The sequence below is a fragment of the Tinamus guttatus genome, unplaced genomic scaffold (genome assembly GCF_059628265.1).
Source record: "Tinamus guttatus ecotype Peru unplaced genomic scaffold, ASM5962826v1 Tinamus_guttatus_pri_ptg000172l, whole genome shotgun sequence".
Classification (NCBI taxonomy): domain Eukaryota; kingdom Metazoa; phylum Chordata; class Aves; order Tinamiformes; family Tinamidae; genus Tinamus; species Tinamus guttatus.
Window position 1 is genome coordinate 4,456,908 of NW_028288706.1, and position 21,328 is coordinate 4,478,235.

Below are 21,328 nucleotides of genomic sequence, written 5' to 3' on the forward strand. Positions count from 1 at the left end.
GCGAGCCCCCCGCTCGCAGGGGAGGGGACGGGCGAGGAGGAGCGCCGGGGGGGCGCTATGCTCCCCGAGTGACTCCCTGAGCCGCCATCCGGGCACCTCCTCGGCGGCGGCCGGGCGGGGGAGCGGCCGGGAGGAGCGCGGCCGGCAGGGAGGGGGCGCTGGGCTCTTCCCCACCCCGCCCCGAGCCCGCCTCCCTGCGGCCTGCTGCGGCGGCGGCCCGGCCCGGGCATGGGGGAGCGGGGGCCGCCGCCGGCCGGGCACTGAGCGGCGCTGTTGCTCGGCGGCGGCTCGCGAGCGGAGCGGCGCCTCGCTCCTCCGCGCCTCGCCTGCCTCCCGCGGCGGCGGCCGCGGCCCGCCGCTCCCGGCAGCGCGGCGGCCCCCGCCGAGCCGGCTACCATGGCGGAGAACTTACTGGACGGGCCGCCCAACCCCAAGCGAGCCAAGCTCAACTCGCCGGGCTTCTCCGCCAGCGACAGCACAGGTGAGGCCGCGCGGCGGCGCGGGGGCGGGAGGCCGGGCGGGCCGGCGCGGCTATCGGGCGGGCCGCGGGGTGCTGGGGAGGCCGCGGCCTCCCCGGGCGGCGGCGCTGGGAAGCGGCCTGGCGCCGCGCCGCCGCCGAACTTACCGGGCGAGCCCCGCGCGGCAGCTCCCGTCCCGGCCGCGCGGCTATAAATAGCGCCCGCCTGGCCGCGGCGCCGCGGAGCGGGGCAGGGCCGCGCTGGGCCGGGCCGGGCCGGGCCCGCCGCGCCGGAGCGGAGCGGAGCCGCCCCGGCCCGGGCTGCCCCGGTGCGCGGCGAGGGAGCTGCCGGGCCCCGTGTCCGGCCGCGGCCGCCGCGTTGGGCCCCGGCGCGCGGGTCTCGCCGCTCGCAGCCCCTGCGCCCCGCACACGTGCGGAGCGGCCCCGGCCGGGGCTGCGGGAGCGAATGTGCCCGACGCGCATTTCATGAATCCCTTCCAAGGGGCAGCGATAAGTTAATCACGCTGTGCCTGCTAGGCTTTCGTAGCCCGAAAAAATACTAGAGTAGTTGAGCTGATAAATTCTGTGGGTTTGTGCTTTTTCTTCTTTTTTTTTTTTTTTCTTTTTTTCCTTTTTTTTAGTTTGCTGAGCCAGTATTTAGCCGTCGTTTATAGATTTGTTTGTAGGCCATTTTTTTATGGACTTTTCTTTTTTCGTTCCCAAACTACAAAGAAATGAAACGTGCCAAAAAGCGCCAGTATTGAGCCTAAGAATTGGCAGCGAACACCTAGGTGAGGTCTTGTGCTTGAGCTATGCTACTCCCTTTTGTGGAAGTGATTGAATATCCTATTCAAGGCTGGAGTGAAAGGTGCTGTGAAAGCACCGAAAAAGGCAGTTTTTCCTTAGTTACTTAGACAGACCCATTAGTTTCTCTTGGTAGCCACTAAAAGATGTTGGAAGCTTTTTTTTTTTTTTTTTTTTTTTTTTTGAAGTTCCCTTGGTCTGTTCTGGAATGCCTCACTCATAATTACGTCCTGTTCAGCAAGTTCTCTGCGTCTCGGTGAGCTCTGCGGAGCACCAGATATGTAAACTGGCGAATCTGCATAAAGTTTTGCACAGCTCAGGGGGCCTTTGGTGGCCAAGGCCAGAGCCTCCCGGTCCCCTCCCCCCGTTGCAATTTTGGACAAATGCTCCTGGTCTGGTTGTGTTCTGCCATGATCCCGGTGGTGGTGTTCAGAAAATAAATAAAGCATCTCTTTGAGAGTGCAGATGAGGTCTGTGTGCTTAAAAGTGCTTTTCTGTTGCTCTTTATTTTCCTAGATTTGTTGCCAGCAGCTTGCTGAAAGATTGCTGAACTTTTCTGTGTGTTATAGTAGGCCTTACAAACAGTTTGAGTAGTGATTTTTACCATATCCCTGGTGCTGAACGTATAACAGGCTGATCTCTTGCATTGAGGCATAAATAAAAAAGTTGTGTTGCAACATGGAAGGCTTTATTTATTTATTTGTTTCTAATCAGAGGTATTCGAGTGGATCAGTTTGAGACTTGTGCCCTTAACAGGCCATAAGCGTGTACTAGATAACCAAATTGTAATTGTGGCCATAAAGCCCAGCTGTTGGATGCAGTAGCTTGCGTGTTTGGGATACGCTTTAAAAGTCATGGTGTTAGGCTCACTGTCCTGTAGTTTTGTAGCTGAATAACAGGGCACCAATCCTGCCAGTGCTTAAAAATGAGAGTATTGGTGGTCTCATGGCAGGCCTGACGTTTCAGCAGAATTCAACTGCTCCTTCTTGTTTATGTTTCACTTGACGCTTTGATGCGGTATCTTAAGCAATTCCTTTTGTCAGGGTAAATGTTAGTTCCCTTTAATCTTTCTGGTAAAAATAGCTCCTCAGCCTGCTGTAGCGAAGTTTGTGCAATTTAAACTGGTTTGCTTGTGCTCTGAAAATAAGACATTTGCCGTTAAATGGCCAATTCAAGTATCTGGTCTAAGAGAAGGGATTAGAGAGAAGAGCAGAAATGTGTACTGTGGGTATCACAAGGTGTCCTAGTAGTTGGATTTCAGCTTTGCCCTGATGCTGTTCCTGTTAGTGGAGCACGCTGAGGAAGAGCATTGGCTACTAACTCAGCAGACCGTTGCAATTCAGTATTTAACAAGCCAGCTAATATGTTAAAAATATTCATGGGAAAGACTTTCCCATGTGCAGCCAGGTAGATTAGCACTTCTGTCTAATTACTGCTTTATTAGATAACCACTAGCTTTCATAACTAAGCATTTGTTTGTTGTTTAAGTGTTGAGAGAGATTCTCATCTGGATTGCATCGAAATAAACAAGAGGCTAATACAAAAAGTAGAATTACAGAGACCTTGGTTATTGCGGAGTATTATGGTAACGTCGAGTGTCGTGATTACTTTGTATATCCTGACAGTTCACTGTATATCCTGCCCAAGGAGCAACCTTGGCACAGCTCTTGAGCTGGTCCCGTTTTGAACTCTGAACGCAGATTGTGAAAAGCGCTTTTGATTGAAGCAGCAGCATCCGCGGGCGCTCCTGCGCTGCGGTTCTGCAGAGCAGAGCGCCTGTGCTCCTCTGTGCTGCATGGCGCGCGCCGCCGCTACCCGTTTGCTGCGTACGCCGCAGCCTGCTGCTGCCTTAGGAATGTGCGCGTTCCAGAAACGGCAGATCGTAATGTGGGCCAGAGCAGAGGCTGTCCTTAGCTGAGTTGTAAGTTAATATATTCTTAAAGTAGGTGAAGTTGGAGAGAAGGGGGTGAGCGGCTGCCAAAGTCTGCTAGGGCTGGGTTTTCAGCCTCATACATTCTCATGATTTATCACAATTTGAGGACGTAAACAGGCAGAACAGTGTGCCTGCCACAGATGATGCAAAATGTGCGCTCTGGTAATTTGTGTTGTCTTTACTGTCCAGCTTGTAAGTATGGGCCAGTCTTTCCTCAGTTTTAAAATACAGACACCACATTGTCATACGTTTCCCTGTATGTAGTAAATGGAGCAGCACTCTGATCAACTCCCAGCAAGCTACAGAGCTTCACAGAAGTGAATTTATCTGTAAATATGTGGCTTGATTTGATCTTATTCTTTCACTGTACACCAAAAAACTACATTGGTGTGTATCAGTGGATTAAGTTTTTACCTTTAAAAGAGGTGGTCCACCTTTACGCTGAAATCGCCATCAAAACATTTCTAAGCTAGTATTCACATACTTAGCTCAGAGTTCAGATGGATTCGCTTTTTGGTGATCTAAAAGCAGGTTTTGTTCATGTTCTCTATTACACATACTTTAGAAGTGGTCGTCCCTGCACGTGTTTGCTGAGTTTCCTGGGAGCCTATTTAGTCAGTGTACTTCTGTTGCACATGATGTGTGTAACACTTCTTGCCATTTGTGCAACGTAGCAGTAAGAATTTTTCCACCTTGTAGGAGGAAGGGATAATTTTGGTAGGTGAGCAGAGTTGGATTTCTAACCAGAAAGATCTAGGTGTTGAAGTGCCTCTAGTTTTAATTGTTTCATGCAAATGTCATTTGTTTTGCAGTATTTCCACCATAATGAGCCAGGATGGAGAAAACGCAGTGACGTATTCTCTGCATATGCTCTTTCTTAAGACTTGTTGTGTGTGTGTAGTGATGAGGGGGCACTGGAGAGGGGGAGAATGGGAAATTCTGATGCCAAGCAAAAGTGTTTGCTGTGCTGAGTTTGATAAAAGATGCCTTTTTGTACCCTAACTAACTGACTCATGTAACTTTTTGCCTGCAGCTGTTGTTTGGGTAAGAGATCTGTAATATTTGAAAATGGTGCAGTTATTTAAAATGTAATGTAGTTCGTCTGAACCAATTCATAAAGTGTTGCTGAGGCCAAGGTTTTCTATAGTTTCCCTATAGTTTCTCACTGGGTGTTTTTTTTTTTAGATTCTTCCAAAGAGTTTGACACTGGCATCTGCATGCGATGAAGCAGTTGGTCAGATGGGTCAGATTTTATGTGACAATTTGTAGGGTGGCTAGTTCACACTTTCCAGTTGTTCTTGCCCACCACCCGACCTCACTCCATACCTTAAGTGTTAATGTATTTATGCTCCAGAGTTTATCAAAATGATTTTTTTTTCTTGTTTTAAAATTAACGTGGTAACTGCTGTCTTGTGCTGTGCGGTAGAGCTCCTGGAGAAGCCCTGGCAACACCAGCCAGGAATCAAGGTGCTGCTCAGAGGGTCAGGCTTTGCTATACCCCTGAGATCTCTTGACAGCTTGTGAAATAATTCTCGGTTTTCTGTTGCCGATTATTCACTTTCTATTCTGGCTGCCTGTTCTTCAGAGTCAGAGTCCGGTGCCATTAATTACTTCCGCAGCAACATGCTGTGGTGTTTTGCCACTCTATCTGCAACTTCAGACTAAACAACTCGCCTGTTTTTGGTGTTTATTCTTACTGGAGGTCGTCTTCTCAGCTGCTGCCTGCTAGTAGAGATGAACACGAACAGAAATCTTGCCCTGTTAGCAGAATAATGCAATCTGATGAGGAATGGGTGGCTTTGAGGAACGGGGTTTGCAAAATTCAAAGGTTTGTTCTTACACAATGAAAAAGCATGTGGGACAATTTAGAAATCTGACACTTCCATCTTAATTTGGTTTACACTTTCCAGAATTTTTGCTTTGTAAATTTTCCCTTTAACATATGTTATGTTTTCCATCTGTCTTTTCAGATGACTAAGTTATTGAGAGAACCTAAATCATTTATTTGGAAAACTGTCTTTAATAGCGATGTTTCAACAAGTAGTGTTGAATATTTTGCAGAATCATAGTGTGAATGAAAAGAAAACTGAAACTTCCATTCCCACTGCTAATTTGCAATCTTATGCAACTCGGAATCTGCCTTTAACGTGCATACTTTAAAAGCTTCACTTTATCTTGCCTTTTCCCTTTGCTTATTCTCCACTTTTAAGATAAAAGGATCTTTTCCTATAATTTGGAACATCAGATAAATACAGTATCTTTGATTTTGTGTTTATGTGTGTGTATGTCTATACATAGATGTGTATAAATGTGTGTATGTGTGTGTAAAAATAATTTCATACTTCTGTGAAGGTCATCTTTAAAGCTGTGGGAACTTCCTTGGCGACAGCATTGTCAAAATGAATTGCTCTTTCTGAGATGCATCTCCTCGTCTCACAGGTAGAAATTATTTCCCTGTGACTGTTAGACATCGCTGAGGCAGTAAGTCGGGACCAGCAGCTTTCTGTTGGACAAGGAAAGTAGAATAGAGTTTCCTGCAGCCTCTCTCTGCGCATGTCAAGCCTAAAGAGCGCAAACTACTCTGCCCAAACTTCACCACTGCCAGTACTTCAGTAACTATTTCAGCGGGTGTTGTTGATAACATAGTGCCTCTGTCTTCTCCTGTGTAGTTTCATCTAATGGAGTGAAGAAGAAAGATGGAAATTATCAAGAGACTTGAAATTATTAAGTATGGAGTGTACATTTGTTTTGCAGTAGCTGCAAAGCATTTTTTTTTCATTATTATTTTTCCTGAAGTTTCATTGATTCCTTTAAGAAAAGTATTAAAAAGAAATGATTCAGAGCACCCTCAGTTCACTGAAATTCATGCTTTACAGTGAAACAGGTTGGTCAGAGCATTGGTTTTTTTATTCAGTCAGCTATAGTTGGGAGCTTTCTAGAGTGAAGTATGCAATAGTCACTAGTTTCAAGTGCATGGCTGTTGTTGTTTCCTTGCACACATTTGATTTAGTATTTGTGTTGTGTGTTCCTGCACAGCTGAATGTGAATTACCAAGCAAAGTATCCTTCATTTGATAATTTGGAATCAAAAGCAGTGGGGAAATGACATTAAAACAAGAATAAAGGAAACACAAATTTTGACACCTCATAAAGGAGACATAAAACCTGCATGTTTTATAATGATCTTACACAGTAATTATTTTCTTTTTTCTGTTTTATAATATTACTTCAATTGAATATTAATCACTGCTATTTCAGTCTTCACACAAGCAGGCCTGTTTTGTACTTGTGTTACGAGGATGTATAAACATGAGAGCTTGCAGAGAAGGCCCTGTGTAGCTGAAGGGACTGTTTGAAAAGTCCAAACCAAAAGGCAATATTGAGTATGATATTCTTACCGCTGATGGTCAGTTGTTCTGAGGAGGATGGAGGGTTTAGCAATTCAAAATAATGTTGAGCCATGTATTTAAGGAATCTACAGGCAGGGAATGTTACAGTTAAAATTTACATGTCAAGGCAATTCATGCTTTTGAATTTTTTTGCCTGCTTTTTTCCAGATGTGCTGGTGGCACAGCTTTAACATGAAGCAATGGTCAGTCATGTGAGCTAAATGGGAGGCATTTACTCACTGACACTCTGTGCAGACTGTGCACTTCACGCTGCCTCCAGCAAGTGCCTGCTTTTAGTTACAGAAGTCTTTGGATAACTCCTCTTTAAAGGAGCCTCCTGGACTTAAATGTTTTGTGAGCTGTTAAAATAGGGCACCAGAGAAGATGCTTCCATTTGTGACAGGATGGCAGAGTGCGAACCTCAATCTCATTAATGTTCTTTAAGAACCCTAAAATATCTGCATTTCATCAGATAATCTTTTGAATGAAGAGCTAGTATTACCAGTGCAGAGTTGTTTCCTTCTATAGGCAGACTGCTCCTCCTTTTCCTATTTGGATTTCTGATCATACAAAAAAGAATTTCTGAAGCCTTTTGGTCTGCAACTATGTGCAGCCTTGTTGCCAGATGCAATGCGACAATAATCATGTCAGTAGTGGTGATGCTACTGGACAGGATTTACAGTTTCTCACAAGAGCAAACTCAGTGGTGGTGTCAAAATAGTGCAGACACCTTGGGAAGCAATTAAGAGGAAGAATAGTTGTGGAGACGCTCTGTAGGGTCAGAGGAAAGCAAATCCATTCTTTTCCAGCTGATATTACGAGGGTGAGTACTCTGGTTGGACTTCTGCCACACTTTTTTTTTTTTCCTCCTCTTTTTCTTTCCTTCTTTCTGGCATCCGGGGAGAAGAGAGGCTAGCTTCTCATCTGGATGCATTTTTCATATTTGTTTTTGTATATTACAAATTTTGTAATTTTGTATTTTGTATATTGCAGTTAGCATGCCCTTATAGGCTACTCTGTTTTTAATAATGGAATATTCAGCTAATCTGTGACTTTTTTGAGAGGGTAGGGAAGGGAATGGAAGGATAGAAGAAGTAATTCTGAAAACAGTTGTTATTCTGGAAAGAAGCTAATTCCTTATCTTTTTTAGGACCTCCAGCACCAAGTGTATTTTCCCTGTGAGCACAGCAAAAGAGAGATAGTGGAGATTTGGATAAGTACAGCAGGGAGATATGTGGTTATGACGTGGTGATGCATAATCCACATGTAAGTGGAGAGAGAGAGAAAGATTGAGGGGAGGAGGGGAAAACTAGGAACTAAGCGTAACCAAGAAGAAGTTTCAGTTTGCACCATTCTGCTTCCTGGGAGGTTAGAAAGGAGACAGAGCACTAGATCCTTATAGGGAAATGGTTGTCTGGTATCACACACGCTAGTTCTGATGTCGGGGATATTGGTACGTGTTTTTTTCCATCTTGGCTAACGTGCGTGTTGTTCAGGCTGGAGTCAGGGACGTTTCCAGAGGGTCTCGGTAGGCAGCATCGTGGGCTGTGTTCACAGGAGCGCAGCCTGTAGCTGATGAAGGGGAGGGTTTATCCCCCTTTATCTGGCACTCCTTAGATGGTATGTAGAATACTGCGTCTAGTTGTGGCACTCCTGAGGGTACAAGAAAGACTTTGGAGCAAATTCAGCAAAGAGCTACCAACTTGTGGAAGCTGAAGGCTTTCCTTGTAAGGAGAGCTGAGGGATGTGGATTCCCTCAGCCTAGAGAAGAGAGGGCTTGGCGGGGCAGGGGAGCCAAACAGCAGCCTGCACTCACCTGTGAGGAAGTTCCTGAGAAGATGGAGCAAGACTCTACAGGATAAGAGACCATGGTCATAAAAACAAGAACTTGTGCAGAAAGTTTGCGCACAGCCTCTGATGGGTGTTTGTCCTTCATGGTGTTTTCAGGACAAGTGAGTAAAGCCTTGAGCAGTCTGGCCTGATCCCCTATGTGACTCTGTTTAATCAAAAGTTTGATCTTGGAGACCTCCTGATGCTCCTTCCAACCTGAATGACCCCAAATCTAGCAAGAGAGCAGTTGTTAGTATGTTATAATCATCCTAGTGAGCATCCTAGTGGCATTATCTGAAAGCTATACTGAAACGTGAAGCTAGCTTCTGAGTATTTCTATATCTGTATTTTGGGCAGTCCCCTGATTTAGAGGTGTGTTAGAAGTGTATCTTCTTCCCAAATGCAGGTACTTCAGAAGATGAGACAGAAAGAAATTTTAGTTAATTACCCAAATCTCTTACGAGTCAAGCCATAACTTACTAAGGCTCATCCACTTTTCTAATGTATCTTTAACTACACACACTGTAGCTTCTAGCGTCTCCTTTAGCCCACTCAGATTCCCCCATTGCTGCTGCTGTTAACCTGACTGTTAAGCAGCACATTTTGAAAAAAGTGACTTGTTTTTTCTTTTTTTAAGTCAAGGTCAAATGCATGTCAATTTGCTCTCTTTTTGCATGCCTTTTTGTTGCCCTTCTGAGCTTAAGATACTATTGTAAAACCTCCTTACTGGAAATTGCTTCATTTTAAGTGCATTGTTTATTTTTTCTAAAACCTTAAATGTGCTAATTGTCTTTTATGAAAGAATAAATTACAGAATCAAAACCTAGTCAAAACTAGAAGGGAGGTTGGAATGGATGTGATAATTTCTGCCTGGAACAAACAGTAGGGCTATTGAGTCAAGTTACCTGACATAGAATTTTAGGGAATGGGTGGAGTGCTGAACTGTTGAGGCTTTGTCCTGGTGTCTGCCAGGACTGAAAGAAGCCTTAAGAAACAAGATTGAGCTCACTGAAATGTAACGGCTGTGTTGGTGTCCAGAGAAAGGCAGGGTGAAAATACTACTTCTATACTAGGACTTCCAGTGCAGCTGCAGTGTCAACTTCTAAGTTTGTGGACAGAAAACTCCTGAGCACTTCACAAGTGAAGATTTTGCCATCAAAAATGAAACCAAATTTGATAATGTTCCATCTGCTTTATAACTTCTATAAGCCCATAAATCATGCAAATAAATGGCTTAGAGGGTTTATCACCACTCGGAGCTGAGTAGAGGAAGTGATGACGCTGACACAAACTTAAACGGATTGAATAGGTATGCTAACAACAACAAAATAACATCCTCCTGATAACTGTTGTAAGTAGTGAAACAGGTAAAAATGTACTTTTTATTTTTTTTCCTCTGAGAATATAAGGAAGGTAATAGTATATCCTATTCCAGTTACAGAAAGTGTCAACCAGGAAGGCAGAAGGCGTTGGCCTCTAAGGCTAAAATGGAGGGAGCTTCCCTCAAGTGTGCTTACCTTCTGGGTGAAGATCAATTTTCAGACAGTGCGCAACTCTCAAATTTGAAAGGGTTCAGTTTGAGGAAAAAGTAGGATTTTTTTTGAATAGCGTAGTGCTTCTCAATCTCTTCAAAAGGCAAGTTACCCACGCTTTTTGTTACCTCTTTTAAGAGGCAGTTTTATGTAACTGAGAGATAATGGAAGGTGTGAGGTTTAGAGTCGGAAGCTCTGTGGATCTCGACAGGCTTAGTCAGCGTTACTGCTTCCTGATGGCTAAAGCGAGAATGCCTGTTCTGAGTTAAGGAGATCTAACTTTCTTAAAGATAAAGACCTCTTGTTTTTTATATATGCTTGTAGGCTGCAGTTTTGGAAGAAAAGATACTACTATTTTGTATGAAGAAAGAGTAAAACAGCACTTGGGAGAGGGACAGATAGTCTCGTAGGTCTTGAAGAGTAGTTTGCCTTCTCTTCTTGCTGGTTGGCTTTTATTTCACCTTATTCTTTCCTTTTGTTAGCCAATCTAAATAACATGTAGGACAAATATTAACATCTAATGCTTACTGATAGTTACCAGTTCTCTCCCACTTCCCCCATTCCCTCCCATCTTTCAACTTAAATTCAGATTTCATTTAATTTGACTATTTGTGCTTTTAACCGGAGGCTGTTAATAGATGAATATTAGAAAGATAAAACACTGCGGTGATTTTTTTTTGAGTCCTTATCTGGATTATCCCTGAATTTCTGTGTGTGTACATGTGCTCTAAGCTGTTACTGGTGGGTCTCTTCCCGATAGGTATTTTGGGGATGAGGTGGACTCACCAGCATGTGCGCTGCCCCAGGTAAATATAATGAAAGGCAAAGGCATGCCTGAGTTTTAGGCTTTTGATAGCTTCTATTGGTTTTGAGAAAGAGAAATGATTGAAGCAGTTGGGATGTGATCAGTTATGCTCTTTCCTCTGTGGATGAGGGGACTGAGGTCACATTTCACTTCCCTGTCAGAAGTGGGCCACCTTGTTGTTATAACAAACTTAATGTATATAAAGGTACATACAAATATACTGCTGCCAAGGCAATCTCTCATCTTTATGAATTTGTTGGAGACATGCTTAAGCAGAATTCAGTTTTCTGTTGTATTTTATAGCTGTTGTAAAATGCACCTTATATGTTGCCTTTTTTTAATGTGCACAGCTCTGATTAAAATATAAAACCAGAAAGTTTAATCACTGTCTGAAGACTTGAATTCACAGTGCACTTTTACATAGCCACTATACCAAGCTGTTCACTTGCTTTTATTTTTCTGCTGGAAGATTTGTGATCTTCCCATGTTAGCATTACTGTATAGCCTTCTTACAGGAACTTAAGAGTGGTAGAATATTTTAGGTTTTAAGAGGCAATATTCCAGAGCACTTTCCTCACTCTTTTTGTAAATTGCAAAAACATTTCCAGTCTTTGGCTCTGACAGCCCAGTTAAAAATGTTTGGCTGGTGAAACAACAAAAAACTTGAGCACTTGCACTGTAACATCCCATTTCGTGAAATTGAGTTTGACGAAGAATTATGAGTCTCCATTTCACAAGTGAGGAAGCTGGATTACGAAGATACAAAGAAAGAAGCTGAACACATGGATTAGTTGTATGGAGTCCCGTAGATTAGTGGGCATTGTGAACAGTCAGCATAGCTGAGCAGATCCCTTGCTTTAGGCAATTATGCTGAGAAAGAAAAGGGGGGAAAAAGTGGCGGCTAATGGTGACAGTTACCTTTTTTTCTTCTTGGTATTGAAATAGGACTGGAAAAACTCTCTCTCTCTTTCTTTTTGCTGTATATTCCCCTTCTTTTTCACTTTTCTGTTTCTCCCAGACCTACCCACCAGCATGCGCACAAATCTTTTGTTCATGAAATATTAATAATTATAGTGTGGAAGCTTGGGAAAATACTCTTCCAGAAATTTGGGAAGGCTGTTTGAACAAGTACTATAAACCTCTAACTTCCCAACAAACTACAGTGACTGAAACAGTTTTTATCAGAGGGGGGCAGAGCTGGATGGAAGGGTAGATTGGATTAAAGATGCTGAATTCCAGGGTAAGAAAAATAGACCAAAAATGTATAGAAAGAGGTACAAATTGCAGCATAATAAATGTCAAGTGGTTGTGAAGGCAAGAAGAAGAAAGATGAGGTGACCATTGACAAGAGTGTCGTTAAAGATGCGCCGTGAAATTCTGTACAAGGGAAGCTGCCAAGGTGAATTAAACATTTGAAGGACAAGATAGGAAATAGAAAAACTAAGGATATTTGCAATCTGGCCTTGCACTGTCTTGCAAGAATGGTTTAATTCACATGAATGGTTTAATTCTTACAATTTAAACTTTAAAATAGTGAAGTGTTTGGTGTTTTTTTTAACTTGTTTACCATAACTTTGAAAAAAAAGACTTGTGTGTTTTGTTGTTGTTGTTGTTTTCTTTCTTTCCAGTGCTGGTTTTTGGAGGAACAAGCTCTTAAACAGTGTTGTTATTTCGGTAAAAAGTGGTTGCTTCAGATCATAATCTTTGTCAGGGAAATTGCTCCGTTGCTTCAGAGTTGATTTTGAACAGCTGCTCTGATGACTTGAGGCTAGTCTGCTTTATGTGTTTACTTTATTGATGTTGGTGTGTGCACTTGTCCTTATATCCAATTTGCCTTCTAATGAAAGTACCTATATTCAGTTAACAACTGCAAAGCGCAAATAACTTTATTTTTAATTAGGACTAAAATGATACTGTTTTGCACACAGTACTAATGATGTGCAATAAAACATCTTAGCGACCCTGAGCTGCTCCTCAGCTCCTCCATGAGGAAATCCGACTTGTCGGTTTGACGTTTGGGTGTTTCAGCTAGGCAAAGCGCTCCCTTCTGCTGGCTTAGGGAAGATTTGATTTTTACTTCTTCCTCTCATCAGGAGAGAGTAGGGTTTGCCTCTGTGTGGCTAGAGGAGAGCAGGGCAGCCTGAGAACAAGGCAAATGATTTGGTGAACTGACCTGTGCAGAGATTGAGAAGTGACTCAGCTGAGGAGCAATAAGCAGGAGAAAATGCTGAGTGTCTTTTGGGATCTTTAGCAGTTCGAGATACAAGTCAGTGACTAGAGACTGATAGTGGGCGCATTTGAGCTTGTGCTAGCAAAGAAAGTGGTTGTCTCTAGATCAGGATGGGAAGCCTTGCTGGAAGATATTCTTTGGTCATATGCAAGCAAATTAGAGGGTTGAGGTGTGTTTAACTGAAATGCAGTGGTGGCCTGGGATTATTTGAGAGGTTAGAGCACCAGATATAATAGTCTGTTTGGGAGTATAAACCAATAGAAAACCTGTCTTGATGTTTCTGCTGTCTTCTTTTGGTCAAAACAAAAGGAAAATTAGGAGTAAAGTTAAACGGTGGTATTTGTGCCCCTCAATTTCTTATCTTTGGTACAATGTTTTGCCAAAAGGCTTGCAATAAAACCATTTATCAGTCAGTGTTTTACTCTGTGTCGTTATATGTATGTCGCATCGATTACTGCACTTGCTAAAAGATCTTGGAATTCCTATCACAGGGCGCTGTGCTCGCACGGTGGCAATACTGGCACTTAGATAAAGATGTACCTCAGTACACTTCAGGGATTCTTATTTATGACCAGTGCAAAGTTTGTAGACAAATGTTTTAGTTTTTGTTACGTTTTTCTTACCTGTGTTTCTGTTTTAACTTGTAGATTTTGGATCTTTGTTTGACTTGGAAAATGATCTTCCTGATGAGCTGATCCCCAATGGCGAGTTGGGCATTTTAAACAACAGTGGGAGCCTTGTTCCAGATGCAGCTTCCAAACACAAACAACTTTCTGAACTTCTGAGGGGAGGCACCGGCTCTTCCTTAAACCCAGGAATTGGAAATGTGAACTCAAATAGCCCTGTCCAGCAGGGAGTTGGTAACCAAGTTCAAGGGCAGCCGAACAGTGCTAATATCGGCAATCTGGGTGCTATGGGTAAGAGCCCTTTAAACCAGGGAGACTCTTCTGCTTCAGGCCTGGCGAAGCAAGCAGCCAGCACCTCTGGACCTACCACACCTGCATCGCAAACACTGAACTCTCAAGCACAAAAACAAGTGGGGATGGTGACGAGCAGCCCTGCAACATCACAGACTGGACCTGGGATATGTATGAATACTAATTTCGGTCAGACACACCAGAGCCTTCTCAACAGTAATTCTGGTCACAGTTTAATGAATCAACCTCAGCAAGGACAAGGGCAGGTAATGAATGGATCTCTTGGGGCAGCTGGAAGAGGAAGGGGAGCAGGAATGCAATATTCTGCCCCTGCCATGCAGGGGAATGCAGGCAGTGTGCTGGCAGAGACTTTAACCCAAGTATCTCCACAGATGGCTGGTCACACCGGACTGAACACAGCACAGACAGGAGCAATGACAAAAGTATGTACATATAATTTAATCTATTCTTGTCCACTTAGATGTTTAGTAAACTGTGTAGACACTTTTGGGGAATAAAATGAAAACGTATGCTTTCCTGATTCTGTAGTTACCAGTTTTAGTCACCAGGGATACCATAAAAGCAAGATAATAGAAGCAGTATTTCTCACATAATCAGAAATGAAAGCACTCTCCTTAAAAAAAAATCATCCTTTATAAAAGTTGGATAGTATCTTAGTGGGGTCAGTTGGAAGAGTAGCCTAATCCTTCACAAAAAAAAAAGGAGCAAGTGATTACTGCTGTGTGGGATCTCATTTTAGGAGTCTGGCAACTGCATCTTCTAAAGCAATACGAAATCTGTTAGAGGAAAGTGTCTAGATTGAATAGGGAGGTGTAGCAATCCCTTTTTTTTCTTCTGTTATGGATCACTGTAAACAAGCAATCAGTGCATGTTTTTGAGATACAGAGGATCTGATCTGAAAATATTAAATTTAATTTTGATTGCTCGACTAATTCAAATTCTGGGAAAGGGGAAGGGCAGTATCTGTGCAAGAGTCCACCTGGGTGGTCCTTGCAGATCAGGAGAGAGAATGTATTTATCTGGAAGCAGGTATTTCTGTGTTGGGGCACCAGTCTGCTTCTAGCCTCATACAGCCATGGTTGTTCAGGTCTTGACATTCCTGGTATGAGGTTAGGAAAATGTTCTGGGTGCTGTTCCTTTTGACTTTTGGCTGGACAGCCCTATGCTCATGTCTTGTGCTGCTCTGGTCCTGTTCCCTTTGAATATGGCAAAAACACACTTTTCTGGTATGTAGGAAGAGATAGTTTTGTCTATCTAGAAAAATATAGTCTCTGATCGTTTATCTATCTTTACATCTCCAGCTATTATTGTGTTAATGTACTGATATGTAAGTGTTAATTCATTGTTAGCAATCCCTGAGAAAGCTGCACTGCCAGCCATTAAAACAAGGAAGTGTAAGTCATGTTCTCTTAAGAAAAGTGAACATTACTGTGGAGTCCGTTTTAATTTTTGAAACTAAAAACTATAAAAAGCATTCTCTTAGAGTCTGAAAGGGTTTAGGAAGAGATGTTTTATGATCTGGATAAAGGTAATAGAACATGGAAGTGAGTGTAGCTATTTGTAGCTTCCGAATCCAAGCAAATTTGCTCTGCGGAGGGATTTGTCTTTTCACAGAAAGAAATAAGCCTCCCTTTCATCCATTTTTCTTTGAAATATGTGTGAAGAAAGACAAATTGTAGTTATCTGGCTTATTTCCGTTAATTTATATATTTCTGAGCTCTTCAGAATAGATTGTCTCTAGCTACTACACAGTAATATGGTAAAACTACAGGTTTGTCTATGTCTACTAGCTCAAATAAAATAGGATTACCTCAAAGCAAAGGGACTTGCCTGAGGCCTTCATCTGAAGGAGTATGTGCAATTCTGGACAGGGATGGTTCTGTGATATCTAGGCACTTCTTTGAAAGAAACTGATTCCCTAGTGAGGAAAAAGCAAGCACACAAATTCCATTTTCAGTGACTTTGGTCTTAGCCTGAAGCCAGCTGCAAATGGGATTCTAAAATGCCCCAGCCAGGGAGGACAGCCTGGGCTTGCTCATTTAGCACATGTTCAAGAAGCAAAGAAAATGTTAATTTGAAAAAGGAATAGGTTGGACAAGATTAGAGGGAGTTCTCCTGGTGTATTAATCATCAGAGTTTGTCCTCATGTGCAATACTCTGCTCAGCACTGGTGATGCCTTTCTGAAAGGAATAAAAATAAGGCATTTTGAAGCACACTTCAGAAGTTCTTAGAAGCAAAGTTGTTTGTGGCTGCAAAGACTAGAACTCTTTAATGGCAGAGCATAGGTGATAAAATAATGCTTGTGTGAAGATGTTAGCACTTAAGGGAAAATAACTTTAAAACTTGGCAATCTTGAACCAAATACAGAATTGGTATTTTCCAGGACTCTGTCCCATGCTAAGGGAGATGAAGCTTAAAAGCATTTAAAAAAAAAAAAAGTGTTTACATTTTATTTCACATCTTCTGGTGAAAGCGCAAGTGAACAAAATGTTTTGTGTTCCTGTTTTGGAAAAAGTTACTTCCCCTCCAGATTTTGTTTTAACTAGTAGAAGTGTTCTGTTCCATTTTTGCTGCTTTCTTTAATGGGTATTTGAGGATCCCATTCCTGCTCTTCCCATTCCTTAGTTTGTAGATTATTAGCTTTTTCCCTTATTGCTGTTCTGGCTTTGATGAAAGGAAAACTTTTAAGAGCAGCAAATAAGCATTTTGGTTTGTGTTGCCGACTTAATTTCAGTGTTAACTTCATCTGTTGTTCTGAAATGGGAATCTTTACCAAAGGAAAATGTGAGTTTAGGTTTTTACCTCCTGTTCCTTGGTGACCAGAAGAAGAAGAAGAAGAAAAAAAAAAAAAAAAACTTAACATTGTGAAGAAGATCATTAAAAATAGAGGGGTGATCTACCTGATCGGTGAGTGTGCATATCATGACTAAACTGTTTAACATGTAGCTGCCATCATGCTCTAGGAACAGCATCAAGGCTAGAAGCGAATTCTTTTGTTGGTGGCTGTAACAATATATCCCGAAGGGAGGAGGTGTGAAATAAAAATGTAAAGGTAGAAATTATAAAAGTATTTTTTAAACCAAGACTTTCTGATTTGGTTTAAAGTAAATGAGTTGCTACAATGAATGAATGAATTTGGAGTGATTCCTTTTTCTATTCCCTCCTTTGTTAGGATTGTCCAAGACGCTGATAGCTAGGTAAAATTGTAGTTCCTTCACCTTATTGAGCCTGTTGACAAACGTCTAAACATACCAGTGTTTTGAAACGAGAGCTCCAGTTCTCCTGCATATCCGAGTTGTCTCTTGAAATTCCTGTAGTGAAAGCTTTCTAATTCCCAGTGTTTTTAAACCCCACGGATACGTAGAGCAGCGTAGTTTGCAGAGGGGCTTGATGCAGGTGGTTTGTCACAGGGGCCCTTTTGGATGCCAAGGAGCTGCTGCCTGCTCTGTTCTACCTACGTGTCCCCCGTGTCATCACTCACTGGTGAGGAGGCTTGCCTGACCCTCCAGAGTCTGTGGGTGGATTAACTTTCTTGTGCTGCTTATAAAATTGTTCATTGGAGAAGGGCTTTTACAGAAAGTTACCTACCAATAGATAGTCCTTGTGCTTCCCAGGGGACTGTCTGCATTTCCTCCCTTCCTCAGGTATGATGATTCAGAGGTCTGTAAAGCGAAGCACCTCTCCTTCAATAACTTTGGAGAGCTGGCTTACTCCAGGAAGAACTGCAGGAACTTGGGAGGAAATTCTAAAGTTGTGGCAAAAGCCATTGCTTTCAAGCTGTGGGGAAAGCGTAGCTTGTCAGGAGCTTCCTTTCAGTATGCGCTTCTCTGTAGAAAACTACTACATTTATCTCAAGTTTTTTTTTTTTTTTGTAAAATATATACGAAGATTTACCAGCCTTTAAGGTTGATAAATCACGATAAAACATTTGTTGTTTTCTTAAATCTAGTTCTGATAATTACAGCATTCTAAGTTTTCAGTTAAATGCCTTTTTTATAGTTTTCAAATAACTTTATTGCAAGTATTTTGAAAAGCCTGAAAGAAAATGCTTATATTAAGATCTGGAACTTGCTTGGCAGAGACAAGCTGATAGAAAAGCTGATTTGGTTGGTTAGTCTTCCAGTGTAATATTTCCTGAAAAAGATCTAATCGAAATGAGCATAGATACAAAGAGCTCTGTATTATTTAAAAGTGCTATGTTTTCTGAAATTGCATATGTGTGTATGGATTATTTATCTAGGTAGTTGGTACCAAGTAGAATTGCCACCAAAATCTGACAGGTGCAAAAAATTAGTGACCATGCCAAAATGAGGTCTGGTGTTCTGGATTTCTGCATATTAATTTAGAGTAATCTTTTCTCTTAATACTGTTAGGCTAATTCATTTGTCATGCTGTCCTTTCACATGTGTTTGCATCAAAATAGCTGCAAAGCTGTGCGTGTTGCACTGGGAGAAGCTTTTGAAGGTGTAGGCTAAAGAGAAGGAGGAATTCTTCCTGGAAGTTAAATTTGAGTTTCCCAAAGAGCTCCCTGAAACCTCTTTCTGTATATATGTGTGTGTAACTGCTAAGGAAATAATCAGTTGTCTCATTTTGTGTTGAGGAGTTAAATCCACTGGTTTGCACTGATTTTGCTGGCTTTAAGCGGAGTGTATGTGTTGCATGTGCCTTTGGTAGGCATCTGCACAGTTCTGCTCCATGTCCAGTGAGGTTTTGATGTTGGATATTAATCTTGAGTAAATTTAATAAGATAATGAGTAAACTACTATAAAGAACAAGAGTTGGTTTCCTCCTTTGTGGATACAAGACTTTAGCCGAGTATGTAGTTACGTCATTTGGCTCTGTGTTTTGAGGAGTCAGTAGTAAAGAAAGCTTGTGATGAGAAAGAATAAAGCAAATTATTTAAACAGATTTCCCAGTTGGTCTTGCTAAGTAGCAGGCTTAGCTGTAGAAGGCTTGCTGATTGTGAATTAAGTCAGCTGAAGATATTCTCACTCCATTGCAATTCTGTGTGTTTTAGCAGACTGCTGGTGCTGCTTGTTTCTCTAGTGACTTCCAATCTGCCTGGATCCACTTGAATTGCCTTAACGTGACTTGCAATTAATTTGCTTCTCATCCTCTTAAGTTGTCCGTGCTCAGCTGCCAAGCTGACTGTCTATGCAGGCCGTGCCTCCAGCCATCACAACCAGCCAGCTCAAGTCTTACCCAAACGTCGCTACTTCCAATTTCCGTGGACTCTTGCAGGCTTTAACATGGTTGCTCAGCTTGCTGGTCAGCAGCATTATCACTAAAACATTCCTGCTGCACAGAGGCATTTGTTCTTTTGTAGTAAGATGTAGGGTATAAATACATAAGAACACTTACCAGCAAAACTCATTGTATTGTAGTAAAATTAAAATAGCTGTGAGTGCAGTTTTTTTGACCATGTCAAGTGTTACTCCACAGATGAGTTTCCTTTGATATATCAAAGAGATTTGGTGAATTGAATCGCTTATTCACCACAACTGTTGCTCTTGGCACCTGAAATTGAGATGTTTCCTATTTCTAGTACATCAGAGTTATTTATTAAATTTGAGTTGTACAATGTCATTGAAGATCTTTGAAGTGCTAGTCACTTGGCTCCTGTCTTTAGACGATTTATGCAGGAGTGAAGGTTCAAGTTGATTCTAATGCTGTAACTTAAAATAGTTTATGAAACAGAGCAGTTGGCCTTTGGCGGGGGAGGAAACCACCATTTGGTTTCCTCTCCATTTTACTTGCAACTTGGACAGTTAAAAAACGCGTTCTTGTAAACTGAGTTTTTGTATTGGCTTGTTGTCCAGTTGACAAAAATGAAGTTTTTTATGGCATCTTCTTAAAACAGAATTAAGCCTTTATATTTGATTGCAGTAATACATCACAAACCTGAAATACTTTGTCACCAACTTTAAAACACGTTGGTTAGTGTCTCATAATTCTTCAGTTTATATTGCTCTTGGAATAGTGTTTATTTCTAAGTGGTGGATCTGGAAGAAGCTGTTGGAAGTGAAAACCAGCAGATGCACCAGTTCTTCAGAAGCCACAGACTAAAAGCAAGATTTCTGGTGGTGTTTATGAAAATCTTAGAAAGAATTTCCAAGTCTTTAGTAACAGAAAAGACTGAAATGGTTCTTTCTTATTTTCAGGTTATTTTCAAATACCTACCTCCTTTATTTATTTATTTTTAATACACATTTGACATATGACTCATGTTGAGAAAAAGAAAGGTCTGCGTGTTTGAACAAAGTGCCTGGTTACTTAGAAATGTCTTTGTCATAGCAATTTCTCTAATAAAGCATAATCACATCTATAGATCATGTTGCAGGGGGACATTTCTGCTGATAGGATTTTCTGGTTGGTCTAAAGACTTCTTGCTTAAAGATAAATTTGGTGTTTGTACTTGACTGTGAGCTGTGAATATATTTGAATCCTGTGCTTAGAGGTATGTACAGAAATGTGTCAGAAGAGCCAATATTAAGATATGTAAATGGAATGGTGGTATATTTTCATAGAAAAAGGGCAATTGAAGAATCTTTGAAAATATGTACCATGGTATTGCCTTGACCTAGCTAAGACTACGGAGTGGAGGAGTGAGGAGAAGATTCTCCTTCCACAGTTTCTGCAAGTGAAAACACTTTATTAAAATGCAATTGATAGTCTCCACTGAGATGAAAAATAAGATGAGTTTTGAAAACAGTATTTCGAAATACTGACATCTCTTCCCTTAGCTAGCTAGGGTATTAGAATTTTGATGTAAGAAGCAGCGGCATATCTATTCAAATTTACTTGGCAGTCAGCAGGCTATTTTTCACCATAAATGCTTAAAGATGAGCTAAGTAGTGCCTTCATGTTAGCATGAACCGTAATTAATATTAAGCACATTAAATGTAGGAGCAAAACATCCTTGTCAAAAGGATCCATTTATGAAACAGCACTCTGGAGGCAGCTGGTAAACAGGTTACTTAGCTCTCTCTAAGAAATGCTGCTGTGGAAGAAGACCACAATGCCCTTTGAAACATTAGTCAAGTTGACCAAATAAAAAAAAATAATCTTTCCAATGGGAGGATCTTTGGGGCTCTGGAAGTGGAGAGGAGCAGTTAGTCATAATGAGCCTGACAAGGCGCTCTTGGAATGAGCCGTGTTTAAGCAGTGCACATACAGTAAGTTGGCTGAGCAAGGCAGTAGGTTGCAACTACTTCCTTGGTTTGATACTGTAGATCTTTAGTCAAAATACATTCTAATAATTAATTTCTGCATAATATCATAGCTAATGTGTGTTGCTTTTCGGCAAGATCTGTGTTTGCAGGCCTAGTTTGCCCCGCTGCTCGATGTTAAGGTGTTTACCTTGTTTAAACCCTATCTTGACAGCTTTACATGAGCTGTTAAATCTTTCTT

General features: G+C 41.8%; 1 protein-coding gene across 1 annotated transcript in view; it reads left to right on the forward strand.

The window, feature by feature from the left end:
- Window positions 1–339: 339 nt before the first annotated feature.
- Window positions 340–21,328, forward strand: part of CREBBP (CREB binding lysine acetyltransferase) — an 89,102-nt gene continuing 68,113 nt past the window's right edge. Inside the window, exons 1-2 of the mRNA XM_088523103.1 lie at window positions 340–481; window positions 13,627–14,339. Of these exons, the coding sequence (XP_088379229.1) occupies window positions 397–481; window positions 13,627–14,339 (798 nt within the window). The 5' untranslated portion in view covers window positions 340–396. The remainder of the gene's footprint in view (window positions 482–13,626; window positions 14,340–21,328) is intronic.